Source organism: Notamacropus eugenii, chromosome 2 (assembly GCF_028372415.1).
Source record: "Notamacropus eugenii isolate mMacEug1 chromosome 2, mMacEug1.pri_v2, whole genome shotgun sequence".
NCBI lineage: Eukaryota > Metazoa > Chordata > Mammalia > Diprotodontia > Macropodidae > Notamacropus > Notamacropus eugenii.
The window spans coordinates 428,913,692-428,937,877 of record NC_092873.1 but is presented as its reverse complement, the minus strand read 5'-3'; the positions used below and the strand labels follow the sequence as shown (position 1 = coordinate 428,937,877).

At 41.2% G+C, this 24,186-nt stretch overlaps 1 protein-coding gene across 3 annotated transcripts; it reads right to left on the bottom strand.

Moving 5' to 3' along the window:
* Nucleotides 1-857: 857 nt before the first annotated feature.
* C2H1orf74 (chromosome 2 C1orf74 homolog) lies at nt 858-24,181 on the bottom strand. 3 transcript variants are annotated; one of them, XM_072647942.1, is made up of 3 exons: nt 13,186-24,181; nt 6,500-6,795; nt 858-1,796 (listed from the first exon to the last, which is right to left on the bottom strand). In XM_072647942.1, exon 3 carries the CDS (start codon nt 1,697-1,699, stop codon nt 902-904), a length of 798 nt encoding a protein of 265 aa, XP_072504043.1. In that variant the 5' UTR covers nt 1,700-1,796; nt 6,500-6,795; nt 13,186-24,181; the 3' UTR covers nt 858-901. The 3 variants fall into 3 exon arrangements, with proteins under 3 accessions (XP_072504043.1, XP_072504044.1, XP_072504045.1); XM_072647943.1 differs by lacking the exons at nt 6,500-6,795; nt 13,186-24,181 and adding an exon at nt 5,356-5,454; XM_072647944.1 differs by lacking the exons at nt 6,500-6,795; nt 13,186-24,181 and adding an exon at nt 4,085-5,197.
* Between the last annotated feature and the right edge of the window lie 5 nt (nt 24,182-24,186).

Below are 24,186 nucleotides of genomic sequence, written 5' to 3'. Positions count from 1 at the left end.
TCAGGCACCTCAGTCTGCTCACAGGTTGTGTTCAAAATGATGACATGACTTGCACTTGACTTTGTTTTAAATTGGAGAGAGCTGTGCAAGGTCACCAGTCTCACTTTCTCCTGAACCATCTGGATCCGGTGACCAGATATTCATCAGGATGACTAGAGACAGCCCAGGATGCAATAGGAGAACTTAGCCTTTTAGGCTAAGGCCTTTTCAGGTACTCACTTAAAGTGAAGTAATGCCCATTCAGTGAATAGACCTCTTGAAGAAGGAGTCAGGGGATGGCCCCTTTAAATAGAAAAGAATAAATAAATAAAAAAACAAACAAATAAATAAACAAACAAATGAATACATAAATACCAAATAAGAATTAGTCAAAAGAACTGCAGATATTTAGCCTAAAGAAGAGGATCCTGGAGGAATGGGCCAGGAGTGGTGGTAGAGGGGTGACAGACATTGCAGCTGTCCCGTGGAAGAAAACTTAAGATTTACTCAGGTTTGCCACAAAGGTCACACCAAAAAGTAAACAATGGGTGACATTTTTAGTTTGTTTTTTGCAAGGTTACTATAAAAAAGAGCAAAATATCTTGAGTCAAAAACTGTTCTCCCCAGAAGAGAAAACCCACTCCCCACCATCTCATCATTCCAGCTCTCCTTCCATTTGACAGGACACAAGACACCAAAGAGAGGACTCAGTGCCTGTCATCATAGCCTGCCCCTCTGGAGTATCTACACCACATTATAACACCACAGGTTTCCTCACAACCACTTTGTGAGACAGGCAGTGCAGGTATCATTACTTACAATTTACAGATAAGGACTCAGTTTAGAGATGGTAAGGGACTTGCCTATGATCACACAGCTAAACATCACCATTTATTGAGTGCCTAGCAGTTAGAAGATAGAATCACAGTACCACTGAAGGCAATGTGACAATTTCAGTGGTAATGGTAAGGTCAGCAAAATCACCCTGAGTCCCATATTGAGCCCTGAGGTCCTCCTCCCACATGTCTAGTATGCCTTTCAGGGCTGGGTACAAGCTCTCTGGGACACTGAAAGAATAGAGCTGAATCTGGGGGAGGCCTGTGAGCCAACAGCATGAAGTTCGAGCAGTAAACACACGCAGTGGGATCAGGGCCAAACAATTGCTGTCCCCTTGGGCTGGGTGGAAAAAATAGGGGACAGGATAGCCCAGGAGAATCCCAAATACTGTGCAAAGATTCCAGCCAGCAGAGGAGAACTCACTTCGGGAGATGGGCAAGAGGGGATTCCCCTCCATGCTCTGTAGGTGGGTCATGATTTCAGCCAAGTGGTCCTTCAAGTCTCCAAGCTCATCAAGCGGGCAGAGGGCAGGGTGAGATCTGAGGCTTGAAATATCCACAAAGGTTGTAGGGCTGTGCAGCACCTGCTCTATATGCTGACACACGTGCCCAGGGCTGACAATCAAGATGTTTTCCCCCAACTCCAGAATGTGCAGTGCCTGGGGCAAGAGGCCCAGCCTCTGCAGCTCTCCCACATATCTCTGAACTTGGTCAGCCTTTGCAGCATTGCAATCATACAGTACCGCTGGCTTCAGCCCCCTGGCCACAGCTCTGACCTCTCCAGCTAGGTGCAGACAAACCACTCGAGGTGGACCCCTTCTTTTCCCCACACCCAGGGTCTTCTGAGCCACTGCCACCAATGCTTGAGGATTCAGTGCTGACATCAGGGCTTCGCACAAGACCCAGAATGACCTGACATAATTTCCCTTGGCCAAGCTCTAACAAATCAGCTTGTCAGACTTTAGGCACTGGAGGAAGGATCTGAAAGCAAATGAAAAAATGAAAAAAGATAATTATGGAAAACTAATGACATACTTTGGCACTCTTCCAACACAGTCTTCCCACTGGCTTAACATCACCTTTCAAAGGTGATTATCCAGCTCATACTCTGAAAGCTCAGCACATTCCAAAGTTTGAAGCCTCTCAAATGTTTCAAGTTATTCAGAAATGAAGACTTAGGACGTCAGGTGGCACAGTGGAGAAAGTGCTAGGCCTGGAATCTGGAAGACCTAAGTTCAAATCTAACCTCAGACACTTACTAGCTGTGTGACTCTGGGCAAGTCATTTAACTTCTGTTTGCCTCAGTTTCCTCATTTGTAAAATGGGGGTGATGATAATAGCACCTACTCTGCAGGACTGTTTGGAGGACCAAATAAAATAATAATTGTAAAGCCCCTTAGCACAGTGCCTAACACACAGTAAATACTATATAAATCTAGCCCTTATTATTACAAATTCAAATGTAACCCTGACTCCATTTTTACATTCTAAGTCCTTTTTCTTCAATTCAACAAGCATTTATTATCAGTTGCCTATTCTGTGCAACATGTATACAGGTAAGCAGATATAAAATATATACAAAAAGAATGCAGAGTAATGTTGAAAAGGAGACAGCATACTAAAAATGGAGAGGATCAGGAAGGACCTCTTACAGGAGATGGCCCTTGAACTAGGCCTTAAAGCGAGATAAGGATTCCAAGAGATAGAGATGAAGAAGGAAAGTGTTCCAGGCATAGGGGACAATTAGTGTGCAGAGGCATAAAAAATGAAAAAGTAATATTAATTCAAGAGGAACAGCAAATAGGCTGGAAGGCAGATGAGTATGGAGGGAGGGAAGAATGCGAAATCAGTCGAGAGAGATAGGCTAGACAATAGGTCTGTATCTCAGAGATCCAAGAAAAAGGAAAAGGACCTATATGCACAAAATATTTATAGCAGCTCCTTTGTGATGGCAAAGAATTGGAAATTGAGGGGATGTCTATCAGTGGGGGAATGGCTGAACAAGTTGGCGTATGATTGTGATGGAATTATGCTATAGGAAATGACAATGAGGATAGTTTCTGAAAAACCTAGAAACACATATGAACTCATGCAAAGTGAAGTGAACAGGAAAACACTATACATGGTTAACAGTAATAGCATAACAATAACCAACCAACTGTGAAATGCTTAGCTACTGTGATCAACACAATGATGATTGATAATTCCAAAGGACTCGTGATGAAAACTGCTATCCACCTCCAGAAAACTGATAACTGAATGCAGATTGAAGCACATTTTTTTCACTTTATCTTTCTTGTTTTGGAGTTTTTTATGTTCTGCATGACTTCACATGTAAAATGAGTATTTTGTTGCTTGCCTTTTCAATGGGTGACAGAGAGGCTGGAAGAAGGGAGAAAATTTAGAACTAAAAATTTAAAAATAAATGTAAAAAAATAAAAAGCCTGTGGGGGCAGAATCAGAGTGTGAGCAGTTTTAAAGGATAAACAACAAAGTTTTTATCATATTCAGAATAAACAGGGAGCCACAGACACTACTTGAGCAGGGGAGTAACAAGACCTGTGTTTTAGAAAGATTATTTTGGTAGCTATATGGAGGATGTATTTAAGAAGGGAAAAACTAAAGACAGGGAGATTGCAGTTGTCTTGTCAAGGTGGTGACCATATGAGTAAAGAGAAACAGATACTAAAAATTTATGGAAATAGTAATGACAAGATTAGGCAACTAACTAACTGGCTCAAAAGGGGTAAGGGATTGCCCTTGATGGAAACCAAGATCTTAAAAGAGTGGTGGCTTTAAGGAAAATGATAGTGTATTCTAACTTGAACAGGTTGAGTTTGAAAGATCTATGTAACATCCTGGTAGAGATGTGCCTTAGCTAGATAGTGATTGGGAAATGGAGGAGAGAAAATGGGACTGGATATGTAGATTTCATTGTTTTCTGCATTTGGACCATAACGGGATCCAGGATTGCTGATGAGATCTCTGAGAAAACTGTATAAAGAGGAGGACCAAGATGGAGCTCTGGGATACACCTGCTCATAGCTGGCAGGTCACAGATGAAGACCCAGCAAACGAAACTGAAATGGATCAGATTAATAAAAGGGGAACAAGGAAAGAGCTGTGTACTAAAAACCCAGATAGGAGAGACTACACAGGAAGTCTGAGTGAACAGTGTGTCAGAGGTCTAGAAGGATTCAATTTTGCCCAATTTTCACATCTATTTCTTCTGTATACAATGTATACAATGTTCTCCTGGGTCTGCTCACCTCACTTTGCACGACTTCATATGTCTTCCCAGATTTTTCTGAAAGGTTGTCATTTCTTCCAAACAACAGTATTCCATCACAATCTTATGCCATTCCCCTATTTAAGTGGCTGCTTCTGTCCATGAACTCTTTGACAATTATAACCTGTGTGGCCTTAAGGAAGTTACCTGATCTCACTGGCCTCAGAGGTCCTGTTGTTTCTACACTAGGAGAATATAAAGGGCAGGATCCTTTCTGAACTGATTCTGCCCTACCAAGGTTCCCTCCTGCTGCCCGGGCTCAATCGCCAAAATGGACCAAACTCAAAATTTACCCTTTACTTTTACTATGACCCTTAAAAAATATGTCTATGTATGTGTATGTATATATAGAAGCTTATGTGTGTACATGTGTATGTGTATACATGTATATGTATGTGTGTACACATGTATGTGTATATATGTATTGTGTACATGTGTATGTGTATATATGTGTATGTATGTGTATACATGTGTGTATGTGTATATACAGGTGCATGTGTATGCATGCATGTGTGTGCATACATGTGTGCATATGCATACCTGTACATGTGCATGCATAGCAGCCTTAGGTTTTTCTTGCCAAGAGGAGGTAGCAGTTAGTCCATTTTCTAAGTTAATGCGGATTGGCCCCTCCTCTGTAATGCGTGGTGTTGGGGGGTGGGGGGCGTCACTGCCGGTGACCCACGTGTCAGGGACAGGACTACTCAGTCCCAGGCCTTCTCCAGCTCTCACTTCACTACAGCCACATTCCCCTCTCCCGGATCAAAGCTCAGATCTCGGCCGGGCGTGGGGAGATAACCTGATTAAATGCATCCATTATAAACTACGAATGGTGGCCCAGTGAGTATGGTGCGGGGCCTGGAGAAAGACCTGAGTTCAAATGTGACCTGAGACACCTACTAGCCGTGTGACCCTGGGCGAGTCCCTTCACCCCCTCTGCCTCAGTTTCCTCATCTGTAAAATGAGCTGGAGAAGGAAACGGCAAACCTCTCCAGGACCTCTGCCAAGAAAGCCCCACATGGGGTCATAAAGAGTCTGGCGTCACTACAAAGTTACTGAAAACTACGACCTGCTACAGTGTAACCTGAGGAGAACCACAAGCGTGGCAGGCTGGCCGCTCCCGCTCCTGCCCTCCCCCCGCCCCGGGGTCGAGCCCCGCAGCGCGCATGTGCACACAGGCCCACGCGCGGGCCCCAACGGCCTCTCCGCTTCTCCCTCCCGCCCCTTCCCCCACTTTCCCGGCTCACACACCTGCTACCGGAGCGTCAAGCTCGGCTCACCGGAAGTACGAGATACTCTTGGTCCCGCCCCTTCCTTCCTGGCCAGGCCCCGCCCCCGCAATGACGCACCGCTCTGTCGCTCCCCAGGCCCGGGAGGTGCAACAACGATTACCTCATCCTGCCCTCTTTTTTTTTTCTCCAAATGAAAATTCTTAAAGCCAAACATCTATGAAATGAAGCTCGTTTTTATTAAAATCCTACAGTATACGGGGCTTTCCCCTCCTTTTGAAAGGATGTGACTGGCGTGGTACAAAATGTATAATAATTTAATAATACATATAAAGCTCTTTGCAAATATTCAGAAAGGCGAGCCAATTTCATTATTTTTATTTTATTCCAGGAGCCTGTTTTTCCCCCATTTTGTGAGAGATTAGGGGAGACGCAGTTTGCATTAGGCTGGCAATAATTACTTGAGGAAAATCAGTCAAGTTTTATTAGGCACTATTAATGGCTTTTTCTTTTAAATTTTTATTATTTATTTTAATAAACAAAGTTTGAGTTCCAATTTCTCTTCTTCTTGCCTCTCCAGTGAACTGATTTGGGGTTTTTAATAGGTTGATAGCAAATTCGTTCCATTTGTAATTATGCGTATTTTATGCATTTGAAAATATTATTCAGAGAAGGGGTCCGTGGCACAAAAATAATTAAGACCCCACTCAAATTATAAATTACAAATTACCAGTTCGTAACAGTAGAAATTCCCCGTACTCAAGAAGAAACAGTATCAAACCAGGAGATACATGTGTGTGTGTGTGTGTGTGTGTGTGTGTGTGTGTTCATGTGTATCCCAGACTCTGGCATACCTATCCCAACTCTCACTTGCTCTGAGGAGTCAGGTCCCCAGAACATGACTACCATCTCTCCCGCCCCACCCAGGGTTGTAGAGGTAGATCTGAGGGTTGGTTTTTTTTTTTTAGAGTTACTATTCATGAGTTCTTATTGATGAGTTTCTTTCCATGATTATGAGCTGATGAGCAGTCAACCAGACTTAATTACTGTTTAGAAAAAGGTATTTACTAAGGTGGCATTGTAATAGCAGTTGGTACAAAACAGGCCCTACCAAAAGACACACTCTCTCACAAGTACATACAGAGTCTAAAGAAAAGTGAGCTCACCATTAAAAAACATGTGACAAAAAGGTAGTGCACAGCTCCTGGCTGCTGCCTGGTTCTTTACTCCATTTCATGAGGTGCTCAAGGAGGTCCCCTTGGGTATGGTGTGTTTCCTTTTCTGAGTTTCTTATGGAGTTGCCAATCTTTGTCCAGTCTGTCATTGGCCTTCAGTGCAGAAACTGATTATGACTCTGACAAGGACGCTACCAGGATGATGATGGGAATTCCTTCAGATCTCTGAAGTTCACAAGGTCCTCCTCTGGCTACAGCTGGGGAACGGATAGAGTAGACCTACACAACTGGGCAGTAGGTAGGGGTCAAAATTAAAACAGGCTATAAATTTCTTTAGGCCGCAGATAGGTTTTTAGTGGCTCACTTTCCAAGTAAAGGTAAAAATAATGATTAAACTATTTTGCAAATAAATCATATTTATAAAAAAGGGACATTTCAATTAATATCAATTAATTACATTTATTACTTAAGTTTTTATTTAGCATTAAATAAATCAGCCCTCTCAGACTAGAGACGGTCAGATAGTTGGTTGCTCTGGGTCATGTGACAAACCAGAGCGCGTGCACTGTGGCAATCTTGCTGCAAAGTTACATGACAAGCACAGTAGTGAGTAGTAGAAGGCAGGTTAAGCAGGGCGCAGACAAAGCACTTGTCACATCTTTACTTTATTCTACATCCTCTACATTTTTCTCAGGCCACTTGAAATCCAAATGTTGTGCAGGCCTGGGAGAGAGGAAGGAAGGTAAGATGGAAGCCTGAGGTGTTTTCCTTCTCACCCCCCAAAACAGGTTTCTTCCCAGAAGTGGCACTTTCATATCTCTACTTTTTGCTCTATGTCAAATTTCCCTCTGGCTGAACGGCCTTGATAGTTTATAAAAGCTCCCTAGAGTGTGATGAAGTTTCCTTAGCCAAATTGAACACTCTCCCCATGCAACATCACTTCTGGTTTATCCAATGGCTGGAGACATCTAAATGGACAAGGCCTTGTTGTACACTTAGTTGAATGCCTTTGATTGCTTTGATTCAATAAAGCTACATTCCCACTTGTTTAAGGTACTGGGGCATGCCATTTTTGTCATTTGGGTTAAGTGGGATGGGGTAATTTGATTGCTTAACTCTATCAACCCCCTACTCTTACATATATTCAAGATGGCTGAGAATACACAGGCGCTGAAAAATCCTCCTATTATTAAGCAGCTTGTATTCTGTTGTCGGAAGGAGACTAAAAGAATTGCTTCACCTTAGTGTTAATGGAGTTGTGGGCTACCAACCCCTGACTGTCCCAGGGTCATGAGAACCCCAGGGATCCTGAGATGCAACTATTTCTGCTGGCTCAGCATATTAAGAAGTGGTTCTGAAAGGGAAAACAACAAGGATTTCTTTTAAACGTCCACTAGAATCTATGATCTATTCAATTTAACAAGCATTAATTAGGCACCTACTATGAGCAAGACACTGTGATAGGGACTGGCAATACAAATGGGGGGGAGGAAGGAGAGAAGACTTCAGGCTGTACCTGAGAGCTTATGTTCTCCTGGGGCAAAGAACACGTAGTGACTAGCTAAATAAATAAACACAAATCAGTTAGAGGAAGGAGAGAACATCAAGAACTACGGCCTCACCGAAGGTGTGGTTGGTAAGCTGGTTCTCGAAAGAAGCTGAGGATTCTAAGAGACAGAAGTGAGAAAGGAAGTGCTTTCCAAACATAAGGAATCTATGCAAAGACACTGAGTCAGGAAATGAGCTACGAATAAGTTTAACACTTTCCTATGTGAACGGTTTGGTTGCTGAAATGGATGGAAGAAAGGACGAAATCAACTTTTGAAGAAATAATTTCTCAGATAAAATGTGAAGGAGAACAGTTAGAAGAAATGAACAGAAAACTGGCCCTCTGGGAGGACTTGTTTGAAGGCAGAGGTGGCCATGGGACACTGTGGTGCATCAACTCATTTGCATGTTCTCATATGACTGTTTAGAAACTGGGGGAAGATTAAAAATTAAATGTTGGGTTCATGCCCAACAGAAAGATAGGTTTTCTGAGTTTAACATCATAAGGTAAAAATGAGTGAAATACCAGGATTCCCTGATTTGAGGAATGGAAATTAGGGAGAAGTCACCTATTAAGCTGGAAGCCGAGGAAGAAGACAGGAGGGCCTTAGCTGGTCTGCTAATTGGTAGGGAAGCATTGCTTTGTTATCTGGCCAGAAAAGTTTCCAGGAAGCTCATTAAGAAAACTGATTTCTGCGCCTGTTTGGCATCTGCTTGAGAGAGGGAAATCCCTCAAGGGTACCTGACTGCTCTCTACTGACTTTATGGTGGGAGTGGAAGAAATAAAGGGAGAAGAAAATAGTCTTCCCATCTCTTTTGCTGTGAAGAGGCTTGAAGCTGATTGGACAAAGTAGAAACCCCTGCTATTTGCAAATCCAAGGAGTTTTATAGTTAGAGGAGACTGACTAGCTAAGCCCTGATTGGACAAAATAGGATCCCTTTGATGGATCTGACTGAACTCTTCTGCATTGTCCCTGAGACAATCTGAGGAATTTGACAGTTCTCTGAATTACAGGAACTGCTTATCACTACAGTAGCATAACAAGTTCTTAGTCCCCTGTTAAAAGTTAAAAGAACTTGTCACTGTTTTCTTGCTGGGCCTGACACAGGCTAGTACCTCTGTAGTTTTGGTTTAATGCTGGAACAAAATAGAATAGATCACTCAGCAGTTTAGAAAAAGAGATTTGCTGCTAGGTCTCAATTAATTTGAGTTCCAATAATGTGAAATTTGAGTTGGTGTGAATTTATAAGAAGATATCAGGTTAATGTAGCCAAAATTCAATTAATGTGAAGCATGCAAGCCAATCAAGATTTTAACACGCTATGTTGTTTGAATTTGCTTATTGTCAAGCGTGGATGTGATGTGCTGCTGCATACAGTATTACCAACAGTTGTGTTATGTTTTTAAGAGCTTGAGAGCATACTACAAAGCAGAGACATCAACTTGTTGACAAACATCCATGTAGTCAAAGCTACAGTTTTTCCAGTAGTAATATATGAATGTGAGAGTTGTTCTATAAGGAAAGCTAAGCACCACAGAATCAAGGCTTTCGAACTATGGTGCTAGAGAAGCTCCTTGAGAGCTCCTTGGACAACAAGCAAATGAAAGCAATCAATACTTAAAAAAATTAATTCAGGCTAGTTACTGGAAGATCAAATAGTGAAGTTGAAACTTAAATACTTTGAGCACATAAGACAGGACTCATTGGAAAAGACCCTGATGTTGGAACAATTGAAGAAAAAGGAAAAGGGGAGAGCAGAGGCTATAAGATGGATAGATGGTGTCATAGAATGAACAAACATGAGCTTAGACACACTTCAGGAGGATTGAAGGGCCTGGCATTCCGTGGTCCACGGGGTCCCAAAGAATCGAAGGTGACTGAATGACTGAACAAAAACAAAATGGACAAAGGCAAGAATATTTTGGACAGAAACACAATTGCAAAAAGAGGATGTGCAGCTTGTTATTATATTAGAATAAAAATTTGGTGTAATGGAATGGTGTAAATATGGTTATAGTAACTCTGTGAGTGGTTAAGTGGTAAAGCAGATAGAGCACTGAGTAGGTCTTGAATTCAAATCTGACCTCAGATACTAAGTAACTATGTGTCCCTGGGCAAATTCCTTAACTTCTGCTTGCCTCCATCTCCACAGTTGTAATATTAGCATCTATCTCAAGGAGTTGTAGTGAGGATCAAATGAGGTATTTTATAAAGCATTTGGCATAGTGCCTGGCACATGGTAGGTGTTAAGTAAATGCTAGCTGCTGTCTTTATTATTATTATTAACTGTAAAATAGAATGAGATGTCAGAATATCTGAATCTAAGGTACAGATATTATAAAATACAGGTGAAATAAAAGGAAAGCACAAAGTTGCATCAGCTTTTTGTGGTTGCAAACAACTACAAGGAAGGGACATGTTACAGAAATAGACATGAGTAATCTTTTGACTATATAAATTGAAGGCAATTCAAAATGCATTGCTTTTGGCAGAGAAGCCTTTCAGAAAAGTGCTTCACATTTATTTAAAGCAATGAAAGGAAATAGAAATGAAATAGATAGTGAAGAAACTGTTAATTGCAAGTGTTAGTTCATCAATTTAGAAATTGAGATCAATCGAATAATGTTAAAATTACCAGAGAGGCAGCCAATGCAGATAGGATGTGGCAGTTAATATTCTGATATTTTGAAGAAAATAATTTTTAAAATGTGGATACACTGATTAACAAAAGTTTAATATGGGTGAAACAGGTTTATTCTAGAAAAGGATGCTTTCTGGAATTTACATCTTAGAGAAAAAAACTGGAAGTTGGGTTTAAAGTGTCTACTGTCTAACATTTATTGAGAGGGAATGGAGAAGGAGATTTTCATTTAAAACCAGTTATTGTTTATCAGTCTTGAAATCCTAGGGCTCTGAGAAGCTATAATCATCAATCATTTCTAGTTATTTGGAGGTCAAATAAGAAAGTATGGTTGACTAGAGCTATTTTTTGAAGACTAGTTTCCAAGTTATTTAACCTAGTTGTTGAAAAATATTGCAAGGTCAACAATATCCTATTTAAAACATTCCTGATTGTAGATAGTGCCCAGGTCATGCAACTAACTATACTTGTTTCATTGTATGAGAACGTGAGCATGCAGATTTGCAGACGTGAATAAAACTCTTTATTCCTCCCAGAATGTGTATGAAGATTTTAAAAGAAGACAATTAAATCTATACAACTAAAATATTTTAAACCACAATAATTATGTTTCTATAATCAGTGTAGGCTCATATTTAAATATAGTCAGTATTTTTTTATTTTTAAAATTTTTAAATTTTGCTTTCTATAACCATTCTTATTACTTTGTAATAAACTTGAACCAAATGTTTTTTCTTATCCTTTGCTATTAGTAAAGAGATTAAAAACATATTTTAAATTTTTTTATTACATATTTCCATTAGACTGGAGTCAATTACTTACTGCATTTTATATATTATTATATCTTCGAATAGTATGAATTCAAATAATGAGACCTACTTAGCCATAGCTGGAAAATGATGCTCAGCAATGATAGATGTTGAGGACATTTTGAGTTGATTCAGCTCTAAAAGCACCCTGACCTGAACTGAATGAATGAATGAATGAAAAAAACATATATTAATTGCTTACTAAGTGCAAAAGCATCCTTCCAGTCCCTTCCTGGGGATAAGTAATATAATGGCCACTGGGTGTTGTACTGGTAGCAACAGGGAGGAAGTCAATCAGTTCTAAATCAAATTCTAGGGGGGAAGCAACATGCTACAGTAAAAGTACTTTCTGTTACTACGCATGCCAGTGCCTACTTTTCTGCAAGCTGCTTTTCTGTCTGCTTCTGTCCCTTCTGCTGCTTTGTAATAAAATTGAGTCAAAAATACAATTTTCTTTTATATTACATTAATAAATAACTCTACTGTCCACTGCCTCTGGGATCCCCTGCCCACTATCACTTCTTTTAAGGTTAGTTACTACTGCCCTGTGCTAGGGCAGAACTACTACTATTACTTGGCAGGCCTGAGCCCTTTCTCCCAGGCTGGGTTTGTGTTGCTCTAGGCTTGTGCTAAGCCCTAACTCTGCTCCTCCCATGGCAGACCTTACTCCACTCCCCTTACATGGTGAGCCTGCACTTCCCCTCCTATGTTTGTCAAGAGCAGTGTGGATGCTAAGGGATTGCTAAAGCCTAATCCTGCCCTGAAGTGCTGAGGCCAGGTGCGCAGACTTTAGTGTCACTGCCCCTGACCTACCATAGACACTGAATTCAGAAACTGTTGTGTGTGATAAGTCAAGTTACTCAAAAGGATTCTGACCCATCCTCCTGATGCTTAGGTTTCCCCTTCTTCTCAGTAGCCATCTTCTTCAAGTCAGAGAATTCTTCCTGCTTCAAGTTAACCCTCACTGAAGGACCCAGGAGCATCTGTCACCTCAAACCCAACAGATTGCCACCAAGTCAATGTTCAGCTCAGAATTGCCATTTCTGCTCAGAAAAGGAAGAAAGCAAAACAAAACCAACCCAGGCAGAGATCCATAGAACAATATCTGTACCCTATTTACGTTGTACAAACAATACCCATTTCTGCCATTGTGGTGAGTGTACCTGTAACCTGAGCACCAGACAGGGGGGGAGAGAGAGACAGAGAGACAGAGAGAGACAGACAGACACAGAGAGAGACAGAGACAGAAAGACAGAGACAGAGAGAGAGAAAGAGAGAGACAGACAGAGACAGAGACAGAAACAGAGAGAGAGACAGAGAGACAGAAAGAGAGACAGAGAGAGAGAGAAAGAGAGACAGAGAGAGAGAGACAGAGAGACAGAAAGAGAGACAGACAGACAGAGAGAGAGAGAGAGAGAAAGAGAGACAGAGAGAGAGAGAGACAGACAGAGACAGAGACAGAGAGACAGAGACAGAGAGACAGAGACAGAGAGAGACAGAGATAGAGAGACAGAGAGACACAGAGAGAGAGAAAGGGAGAGAGATTTTAGTTCATAGTTCGTAGTCAGGGCTGAAAATGGAAACTTTTTAATCTGATCATGCAGCATCTCTGCCCATCTTCCACAAATTATCTGGTGGGGGTGAGAGGGGATGTGCATTTAACACATTTGTCCATACCTCTAATTTCAGAAACATCTCTGGACTCCTGTTGAGAATTCAACATTGTCTTCTTAAGTCCCTCCCCCAATGGCTTGAACCAAAAAGCAGCAACAAAGTCCATGTGGCAGAATTCCAGTTGATCTCTCAGATGCCAACTTTAAAAAAAAAAATCGACCAGTTCCTTCGGCACAGTATTTAGATCATTCTAAAATTCCAAGGATCTGCCTTTGTTTCCATTCTTTCACTGTCAGGTACATGATGCCACTGCTTAAAGACAATTACAAGTCTGTAGGCCATGACAGGACTGAGGACTGCTTGTTCTTTGGACTGTCGTTTCCAAAGTCATTCAAAACCAGTTATTTCCCCATTCACCCTTCAAGCTGGGAAGGGCCTTCTTTCTACAAACTCTCCTAAAGGTAATTAAATGATAACCATTAGTAATACAAAGTAGGGGCACATCTTATTCTTCTGAACTTGTCCTTTTCTATTATTAATTCTAAAACAAAAATTAAATCCCATGCAATTTATTACATGGAAACTTTAAATACCACACCACAAATTGTGTTCTCTTGGGGACAAATTCATATAAGAGAAAGCTGTCAAGTCATATTCCTTGGCTTTTTACAATTCATTCATTGATTCCCTCACTAAAGGTAATTACTGGTTTTTAAGAACTGAAGGTTTTTGAGACTGGAAATTTTTTGTCTTAGGGTGGATTAATAGCGGCTGTTAGTGCCTGTCAAATTTAGTAATCCTGGGAAGTTTGTTATGGAAAATGTTGGCATAACTTTTGCACAGGTGTGGTATCTGGTACCCATTAAAGGCTCTTCTCTTATGTTTTATTTCCTTGAGAGTGAATTCCATATGTAGCAAATTAAATCTTCTTTAATTGGAACATAATTTCCTAACAAAAATGCCTCAAGGAATAAGTAGATGTTATATAATGAAAAATGGGGTGGAGATAAGCTCCAAATGAAAAATTAAAATTTTAAGAACTGCTCAGACTCTGTAGATCCTAAATTTTGTTAATAATGTTCTGTAATGACTGCACGTTAACCAGCATGTATTAAGTAGAGAAAGAAAATACCATAAGGAGTGTTGTACTTTACCTGAAGCAATGGACCTTTTTTATTTCTATATCTATTGTATATTGTATATATATCTATATCTTTTCTATATCTATCTATATCTATATATCTATATCTAAATCTAGTTCAAGTTATTTTTTTCAAATGAGTTACATCTTATAGTAATAAAAATTCAATCTGTTAAAAAAAAATTAAATCCCTACTAACCTATGAAAGTAAACTGGGTTCTGAGGAGAACCCCTAGTAAAATTTGGTAAAGGTCAAAGTTATCAAGCTGGCAGGCCAGGGAGAACATCTCTGGTGCATGTAAAGGAGTTTACCACAATCACACAAAACATATTCACATCATCCTCCCCTTACTGGTACAGCAACCTTGCTTGTCCACAGGGAGTTTATGCCCTAATTTTCCAGGAGTAGGGGGTACTTCACATAAGCAATCACTGTCTCTAGAAGCAATAACAAATGTACTACCAGAAGCATCAAGACCAATCTGGATTCATCTTCCTTTTTACAACCCAGTCTCTCCTTCAGTGAGATCATTCTGTTTCATTCCAGCACAACTCAGCAAGTTCTGGGCTGTATCTTACCCAGGCCAGTCCCTGGGAGTTTATTTTGGATATCTGGAACAAAAATGAGAGCCTCCTAGGTGGTTCAACAATTAATAAAAAGAGATCTCTTTAGCCATAGCAGAAGAAGGTTATTTAGGATAGGCGTTAAGGACAGACACTCAGCTGATCAAAGGAAGCTCTCTCTTGCCTGAGTTGTCCATCGTTTTCCACCAACCAAGCACCTGAGAGGATTCCTCAAGCTCCTGGTGACTGTTTTGTACTTGGGCAAAGAACAACGATAGCTAGCATTTATATAGGGAGTTATGGTTTGCCAAGTGCTGTTATTCTGAGGTAATATATGTTATCTAATCTGACACTCACAACAACCCTACTATCATCTCTATTTTACACTTGAGGAAGCTGAGGCTGAGAAAGGTTAAGTGGTTTGCTCAGGGTCACACAGCTAAGAAAGGTCAGAGAAGAGATCTGAACTAAGTTCTTCCTCACTCTTACCCTTTGTGCCACCTAGTTGTCAGCCCCAGGAGCCAATCAAATCTCGAGCGGCTTCAATACAGTTTAAGGAAAAACTAGTCTAACTTGGATAAGGGCAAGGGTTAGGATATTGCTCTTACCAAACACTGCTTCATCGGCTTTAGCGGAGAAGAGGATCAGATTTGCCCAACATAGAGAGATTGAGGACCAAATGGGGAGCAGTTAACAAAAGAGCAATTTTGTTGTTCCTGAAAAGCCCCAAAAAATGAAAGCCTGTACTTCATAGTTGTGAGCTGCACCAGGGTACAGGGGTGCTCGATTCATCTACCTCCCTCCTAGATTTCCATAAAGATGTGCCCACTCTCTCCCATGGACGCACATTGATGGGAAAGTCTGACTCAGGTTATTGGGTCATGTTTTGGTTATTCCTATATTTGTCTTATATTGAATAACTGTGATGTTACAGGTAGTATTGCTTTTGCCTTATTAAATAAAGGCTAAAGAGATTTTCATTGTGAATGACTGATTTGGGGTAAATGGGAAGTGCATTGATGGAGGCTCAGGACCTAAAAGGTGGATAGTATCAGTGTATCCCAACATCCCTTCCCCTTCTTTGCCCCCTGGTCAACCAAGTTCCCCTTGATAAAGTTTGAGTCTGGTGTTCCCTCTCTGGAAGGCCCAGACCTGCTGACATGAGTTTTAGATTAGACAAATGAGCCAGCCGAGAGATTAAGAACAAGTAGTCTCATCACACTTGGTCTTCATTGTGTTTGGAGAATAGCAAGAAGACCAATTTACCTGGATCATTAGAGAGTATAAAGGGAAATATGAGCAGTAATCTGGAGCCAGATTGTAAGGAATTTTTGGTGCCAAGTTATAATATTGGTCTTTTATAACCTAGAGGTAGTAGCTGAGCCCCTCTCCTAAAAGCACCTAAAAGTTCTCTGCACGGCATAGGTACTTAAAATTTGTTTTCTGAGTAAATAAACCTATCTCTGTAAAACACAGGGATTGGGGTGGGGCTAAAAATCTTAAGAATGGGATATGATGCAAGGTTCTAAATCATTAAAATTGTAAGGGCAATGAGTATTTGAATGTGTCCCTCTTGATTGTAAACTGTTCAACAATGCACAAAAAAGGTAGTTTCATTTCTAAGATACTGGAAATAGAGAAGATACAGCATAAAGGTCATTGACCTTAGAATTGCTGACCTAGCTTCAAATCCATAATACCTGGCTAACACTAAGTCATTCGACTTCATCACCTGTTTCCTCAGCTCTATAATAGAGGAGCTCCAAGTCACAAGAACTAAACAATTTCTACCGAAGACATAGTTAAAAAAAAAAAAAAGATAAATCTTAGCCTCCACGCTTCTTTTGGCTTTTGTTGACATATCAAACAGATTCCCAGGTGTGATGTGGACTAAATTAACTGAACACCCCTTTGCAAAGAAGAGATTTACCAACATCTGTACCACAGCAGAGGGCAGCAGAGAGCAGCCGAGATGCCCAACGGTGGCACACAATGAAGGCAAAACCAGAACACACCAAAAAGGTGGTTTGACCTCCAGAAGTGAGCAGCACGTTAACGTCACCAAAGGACGTCGGCACTCTGCAACTGCCCCCAACACACGAGCTCTGGCCACACTTGTTCCTTACATTTGTATCCCTTCTATTCCTTTTTCTCAGTTATCTATGTTTTCTGTTTTTTTTTAGTTGCGTCCAATTCTCCATAATCCCATTTGGGGTTTTCTTGGCAAAAATACTGGAATGGTTTGGCATTTCCTTCTCCAGCTCATTTTACAGATGAGGAAACTGAGGCAATCAGAGTGACGTGACTTGCCCAAGATCACACAGCTAGTCTGAGGCCAGATTTGAACTCAGGAAGAATTCAGGCTGCCCTTGCCTGTGTTTATTGTCTGCATACACTTGCAACAAGTAGTGTGGTAACCTGTGAGTGTACCCCTGTAGGTACAGGGGAAAGGGGAGATCTTTTCTCATTTCTGAATTTTCTGTGCTGCTTGGTTAAATGTCTTATGCTCTGAACTTTAAAAAAAAAAAAAAGATTTAATGAAGGAGTTGGAATAGATGGTCTTAGGCTATTCACATAGCCATCACTCTTACTCAGGCCCTTATCACCCCTCATCGGGACCAGAGCAACAGCTTCCTAGGGTTTTCCTGTCTTTATTCTCTTTCCATTCCTTTCTGCATACACCTAATATCATTATAGCATGATATGTAATATCTGTGAAGGCATCTAGGTGACTCAGTGGATAGACACTGGGCCTAGAGTCAGGAAAACCTAACTTTAAACCTGGCTGCAGACACTTACTAGCTGTGTGACCCTGGGCAAGTCACTTACCCTCTATTTCCTTCATCTACAGGAGAAGCAAATGGCAAACCACTCCAGTATTTTTGCCAAGAAAATCCCATGGACATTATTAAAGTGATATGGTCACAAAGAGTTGGACAGGACTGAATAACTGAACAACAACATTAAATATATTGTGCATATGTATGCATATATGCCTTAAGAGGCAGCTAGGTGGTGCAGCGGACAGAGCACCAGTGCAGGAGTCAAGAGGACCTGAGTTCAAATCTCACCTCAGACACTTGACACTCACCAGTTGTGTGACCTTGGGCAAGTCACTTTACCCCAACTGCCTCATCCTGGGTCATCTCCAGTCATCCTGAGGAATATCTGGTCACTGGATCCAGATGGCTCTGGAGGAGAAGTGAGGCTGGTGACCTACCTGCACAGCCCTCCCTCACTCAAAACAAAGTCAAGTGCAAGTCATGTCATCATTTCTCTGAAGGTATGGGCTTCTTCAACAACAAAGGATGTACACACCAGTGATTTTATTAAAGTAATGAAAAAGTCAGTGTCACTTCCATACCCCCTGCTCAGTACACTCTATATTACAAGTCTATATAGTACAAGTCTATATTACCTCTGGTTCAAAAATAAACTTCTTCGTTAAAGATCTTCACAACCTTGACACCCGCCTGTTTTTCTAGTATTTTTACACATTCTCTCCTCTACCCATTCTACAATCCAGATATTTTGTTCTTCTCACTCAGATGCATCTCCAGTCTCTACCTGCAATGTTATCCCTTTTTATCTTTTATTCTTAGAATCCCTAATTTCCTTTAAAGCTCAGCTTAAATGCTGCCTTCTCCAGGGGTGCTAATGCCATCCCATCTAAGGTCACCATTCATCGTATGTAGCTTGTATGTACCAACTTATTTACATGCTGTCTCCACCATTTGAATTTATTTACGTGTTGTCTCCTTAGGGGCAGAAACTGGTGTTTGACTGATTTTTATTTGTTTTTACTGAAATGTGCTCAGTCCAGTTCTTGGAACATAGTTTATAATGTTTGTTATAATAAATGTTTGTTGACTAACTGATCGATCCTATGAAACCCCATTGATTCTTTCAGCTTCCAAGCAAAAGAGGCAGGAGAAAACTGGGGCATTAACACTTGCAGTTGGGATTTGGGGTATAATTTCTCATCAGTCACCAGTGATTTGGCTTAACAGGAAATTGGGAATCCAAGAGTCAAGGGAGAAAAGAAAACTGCTCTGAGCCTCTTGAAAACATCAGGGTTCCTGATTCAAGTTTGTGAGAAAATTCCTAATATTGCTAGAAAACACAAGAGAAAGAAACTATTCTAGTTTCATCTAGTTAAGGCTACATAAATTACAATTTCAATTCCAGTCACATACTAAAGATTGGTTTGGGGGCACTTGCAAAGCACAATGTTCCATGCATGCTATGCCACCTCAAATCAGATAATAACTAATTTTTATACAGCTTGCAAAGTATTTTACGTATAGTTTCTCATTTGAGCCCCAATATAACCCTAAGGCATAATAAGTACCTTAGGTATTATAATATCATTTTACAGATGAGGAAAATGAAGCTTAGAGAGGTTAAATAATTTAGTGATTGTCATACAATCATAAAGGCAAGTTCTGAACCAAAGCCTTCCTGATAATAAGTTCAAAGCACTAACTACTATACTATAAGACCTCAGTATCCAGATGTGGTATCTGCAGACACCTGTGATTATCAGATCTGTACAGGAAAGAATGAGAAAATGGGGAGAAAACCAGCATCACTTGGCAGCTTCCTTGGGCTTCCCCTGTAATTATGCCTTTTTAAAAGCTTTATATTACACAGATACAATTCTAAACAAAGCTCACAGGGAGACTAATTCATTGAATTGGTCTTGCTGGAGGGAGACTAATTCAGTGAATTCACTCCAACTCTTGCTGGAGGAAACATGCTGCTGACCCTTCCTTTTTTCTCCTTCTTACCCCATGTGTCCGCATGCATGGACCTGACTTTCTACACCTTTGTGAAGACCCTAACAGCAGGGGAAAAACAGCCAGGACCTTCTATTAGAGGCAGGTAGTAGGCACTTATGGTGGTGGCTTACTCCATGCCAATCAGATGCCACTTGCTAGCCCTGCCCTAAAGCAATTTCAGTAGGAACTGAATGTTGGCTCCAGCAGAGAGGGAAGGGTGCAGGGATTGTGGAGTGGGTAACAGTGGCTCCCACTTGTCAGCTACCAGAGGACTGCTGACTCCTTCCCATTGGGCCCACAGCTGGAGTTGCTTTTAGCAGCAACAGGACACAAACACTGGGCGGAAGACCCTGAGAAGCCTAGCCAAATCCTGAACCTTATCTTTCATCATAGGTGGGGGGCAGTCACTGTGCCAGGATATTCTCCAACACTGGGCTGCCCACTTTGAACAAGGCCTCTTCCATTTCTTGACTCATCCCACCCCTAGGGCCTACACCCTGATAAGCAAGGCACCCTGGCCTCCTCCCTTGGGCTCCCATACTTCCTTTTGCCCCTACCTGCTATGAGGCAGGGCTCCTTGAATCTTATGAAATCCAACATCTCCATCAGCCAGGAGGATGAATCTTATGGGAGGCCCTTGAACACTGTAATCCTGTATTTCCCTCAAGAAACTTCTCTCTACAACTACTGGTACTCAGCCTAAACTCACTGCTCAGCAGTTAGCATACTGACAGCCCATTCCTGTGATCCTGAACTTCCAGTGGCCAAGGTATAAACCCTACCCACACAAGGCGCCCCTCCAGATCTTCCTAACCCTTCCACTGAGTTCTCTGCAGTGCCTGCTCCACAATAATCTTCCTTTCATCTCAAACCTCTTTTTTACTTCTCTTCTTTTCCAGCCCTCAATGAGAGGTAGCTCCTTCCTGATGACAGTTTCCCTCACTACTCTTTCCAGTGCTGGCTACACTTTCTCTTATACGACTGCCCTGCTTCCATTGGATGTGAGGAGTGTTCCTTACTCCTTGTTGCTACTTCCAGACTCTCCCTTGACTACCTTTACCAAATAATCTCTCCTCTGGGGTTCATTCTACCCCAATTTATCATCCTATCCACAGACAGATGACTGTTATCTATTGACTCCTGTGACTTTCTCCTTCCTTCTTCAATGAGTTCAGTTGCTTGACTCAAGGTCTTTCCTCTCCAAGACTTACCCTTATATAAGAGATTTCAACATACACACTGATGTATACATCAATACAATGCACATTGATACTCCTTCAAGTACCCTAACTTCTCAATTTCTCAATCTATTCAGTTCCTTTACTTCACCTCAACTACATGGAGATGGTCATGCCCATGACCCACAAACGCTGCACTTCCATTTTCATGAACTCAGATATCCTTTTATCTGATCACAATCCAATATTATTCCATCTTTTCCTATGTCTTATGACCACTAACTCTGTTCTTCATCCTCATCATAACCTCCATTCCTTCCAGCCCTTAGATCCTTCCCAAGCTATTACCCCTGCACTGGCTATGCAATCCTCTCTTCTCTGTCTGGACCCTCTAGTGAACCAACTCATCTTCCACCCTTGTTTCCCTTGCCCCCTTTTCCTATCACTTTTCCAGTTTTGCCAAGTCTCAACCCGAGACTTCTCCCGCCATCTCTCTCTTTTAATCCTATTCACATACTGCTGAAAAGTGCTAGAAGATATCACAAACCCTTGCTGACTGAGCCCATTACAAATTTATGTTTTCTAATCTCAACAGGGCCCTTTTTTCCTGTCTGGCTGGTTTGAGTGAGAACGAGATCTTGTAAGCCTCTGGACAAGAAGGGCCCCTGAGCTCTTCAGTTCAGACCAACAAATAACCAATGAATAAAGACCTCTATTCTTTACCTCTTTTTCTCTTTTTTCCTCTTACATGAAGGAATATCAGACTAAGTGCTGACTTTGTGAACTTTGAAAGGTCAAGGGAATGAGTGGCCAAAGGTCTGGGAGCAGGAGTCCATACCAGATTTTGGAGATAGAGCCTAATAAGGAATAAAAAAGGCCCAAGAAATTTGCTTGACCCCAGCATGGCAGTGGATCAAAAACAGCCAAGGGTAATAACAATTCATCCACTGCTAACCCATGCCATATCTGAAGGTGAACTTAATGGGACAAAAGTTTCATCTACTTTAAAATTGAACCCACTCTTCCCCCTTCTACCAGACTCTCTTTTTAGGGTAGAGTGCACTGCCCCCCCGCCAAGTTGGGGGGATGTGTTAATGCTTCTATTCTTGCTATCTTCTCATTCAATACTGCTGTATAAAAGCTTTAGAAAAATCCTCATCTGGATCCTTACTACAGTTAGGTAAACATTCAATTCCACCCTTTGATTCAATCTCACTTTCCACAGTGGCTATTCCAAACTTTCTCATCTTTCCAAAAGTTTCCCACCACACCCCTTCCCCATCCTCTCAGCTAAGGACTTAGCCCACTCACTTCACTGAAAAAAGTAAAGATCTTTAACTGAGAGCTCACTCTCCTCTCTACCTCTTTATCTCACATCACTGAGACATCTTTCTCCAATATCTCTTCCTTCACTCTAGACTCAGATGAAGACATGGCTGTTCTCCTTACCAAAGCAGACCCTTCTACATATATCCCTGATTCATTCCTTCCATATTTCTCCAGCAAATGGAGAAACTTTATCATTTTCACCCTTTTACCTTCAATCACTCCCTATCCATATACTACTATATTCCCTGCTGTCTACAAATGTTCATGTCTCCTCCACCATGAAACCCTCACTTCATCCAACTATCCCTGGTAGCTATCATCCTATATCTCTCTTTCTTTTTCAGCTAAACAACTTGTGAAAGTCACCTAGAATAAGTGTCTCCTCTCTCTTTCTGGCTTTTGACCTCATAATTCAATCAAAATTGCCCTCTCCAAAATTATCAGTGCTCTCTTAATTGCTACACTTGGTGGCTTTTACTTCAGTCTTGATCCTCTGATTTCCCTGCAGCAATCTAACACTGCCAATCACCTTCTTCTTCTGGCTATTCTCTCCTGATTCTCTTCTGGTTGGTCTGGCCAATCCTTCCCAGTTGCCTTTCCTGGTTTTTAGGTGTCAAGCCCTCTAACATTCTTGGTCTCCTCTTTTTTTCTCTATATTGTCTTGCTTAGTGATCTTATCAGCTCCCCGTGGTCCAATGATCATCTCTATGCAGATGATTGTCAGATCGCTATATCCAGTCCTGTTCTCTCCTAGTTCCAGCTTCAACACCAGCTCCTTTTCTGGACATCTCAAACTGAATGTCCTGAAGGTGTCTCAAAATCATTGTGTTCAAAACACAACTCATTATCTTTTTCCCCAAAACCATCCCTATTCCCAAACTTTCTTATTTAGGAAGTTTGATAAGAGAACTACCCAACTCACTCAAGCTCTCAATCTTGGTGTCATTCGTGACTCTCTACTTAACTCACCCCTCATGTTCAATCTATTGCTAAGTCTTCCCCTCCACAACATCCCTTGCGTGCAACGCCTTTCTTCTAGTCATACTCAGGCTTTCATCACCTCAAGCCTGGACTACTGCAATAACCCTCTACCTGATCTCCCTGTCTTAACTCTATCCTCATACCAATCTATCTTCCACTCAGTTGCGAAGGTGACAGTGTCACTCTGTCCTATTCATTAAATTCCAGTGACTTCCTGTTACTTCTAGGATCAAATATAAAGCCCTCTGTTTGGCATTTAATGCTTTTCATAAAATATATACTGGCTCACATCTGCATACAGGTCCAAATCACCATTGGACTGATCTTCCCAGGGAGCTTTCAGTCCTCTTCACTGAAGGCAGCTAGATATCACATTGAATAGTGGTGAACTTAGAAAGACCTGAGTCTGAATTTTGTGTTAGACACTTGTTAGTTGTGTAACTCTCAGCAGGTCACATATCCTCTTAGCCTCGGTCTCCTCATATGTAAAATGGGAATAATAATAGCACCTACCTCACAAGGTGAGAATCAAGTGATATTGTATACAAAACAGTTTGAAAACCCTAAAATACCACATAAATGTCATCTATTATACCTTTGTGTCCTTGACCCGTTTAGCTGAGCAAAATGTTGCATATTCCCAGAAGATAGCTAACTTCTTGAAGGCAAGAACTGTTATTTTTTAAATTATAGTATCCCTTACACAATGCTTTGACAATAATAGGTGCTTAATAAATGTTTGTTGACTTAATATTAAGCCTCCTGCTACAAAGAATACAAAGAATTCTAAGGGCCCCTCTGTTACCATGGGAATTTATCCTCAAATAGCAGAAGCCCAACCTAACCCAACCCACTCCCAAGGTGGCCTAAAAAAAAGGGACAAAACCTCCATCCTCCTTCCAGAAAGAATGACCACACACACACACACACACACACACACACACACACACACACTTGAGTGACAGGGTAAACATAACCCATTCTTCCATCAAATCCCTGAGCTACCTATTGTCAACAGCTTCCTTTTAGAGGTTCAATTTATGAGACTTTACATGTAGGCAACTTTCAGACTTTGGCACCCGCTTCTATT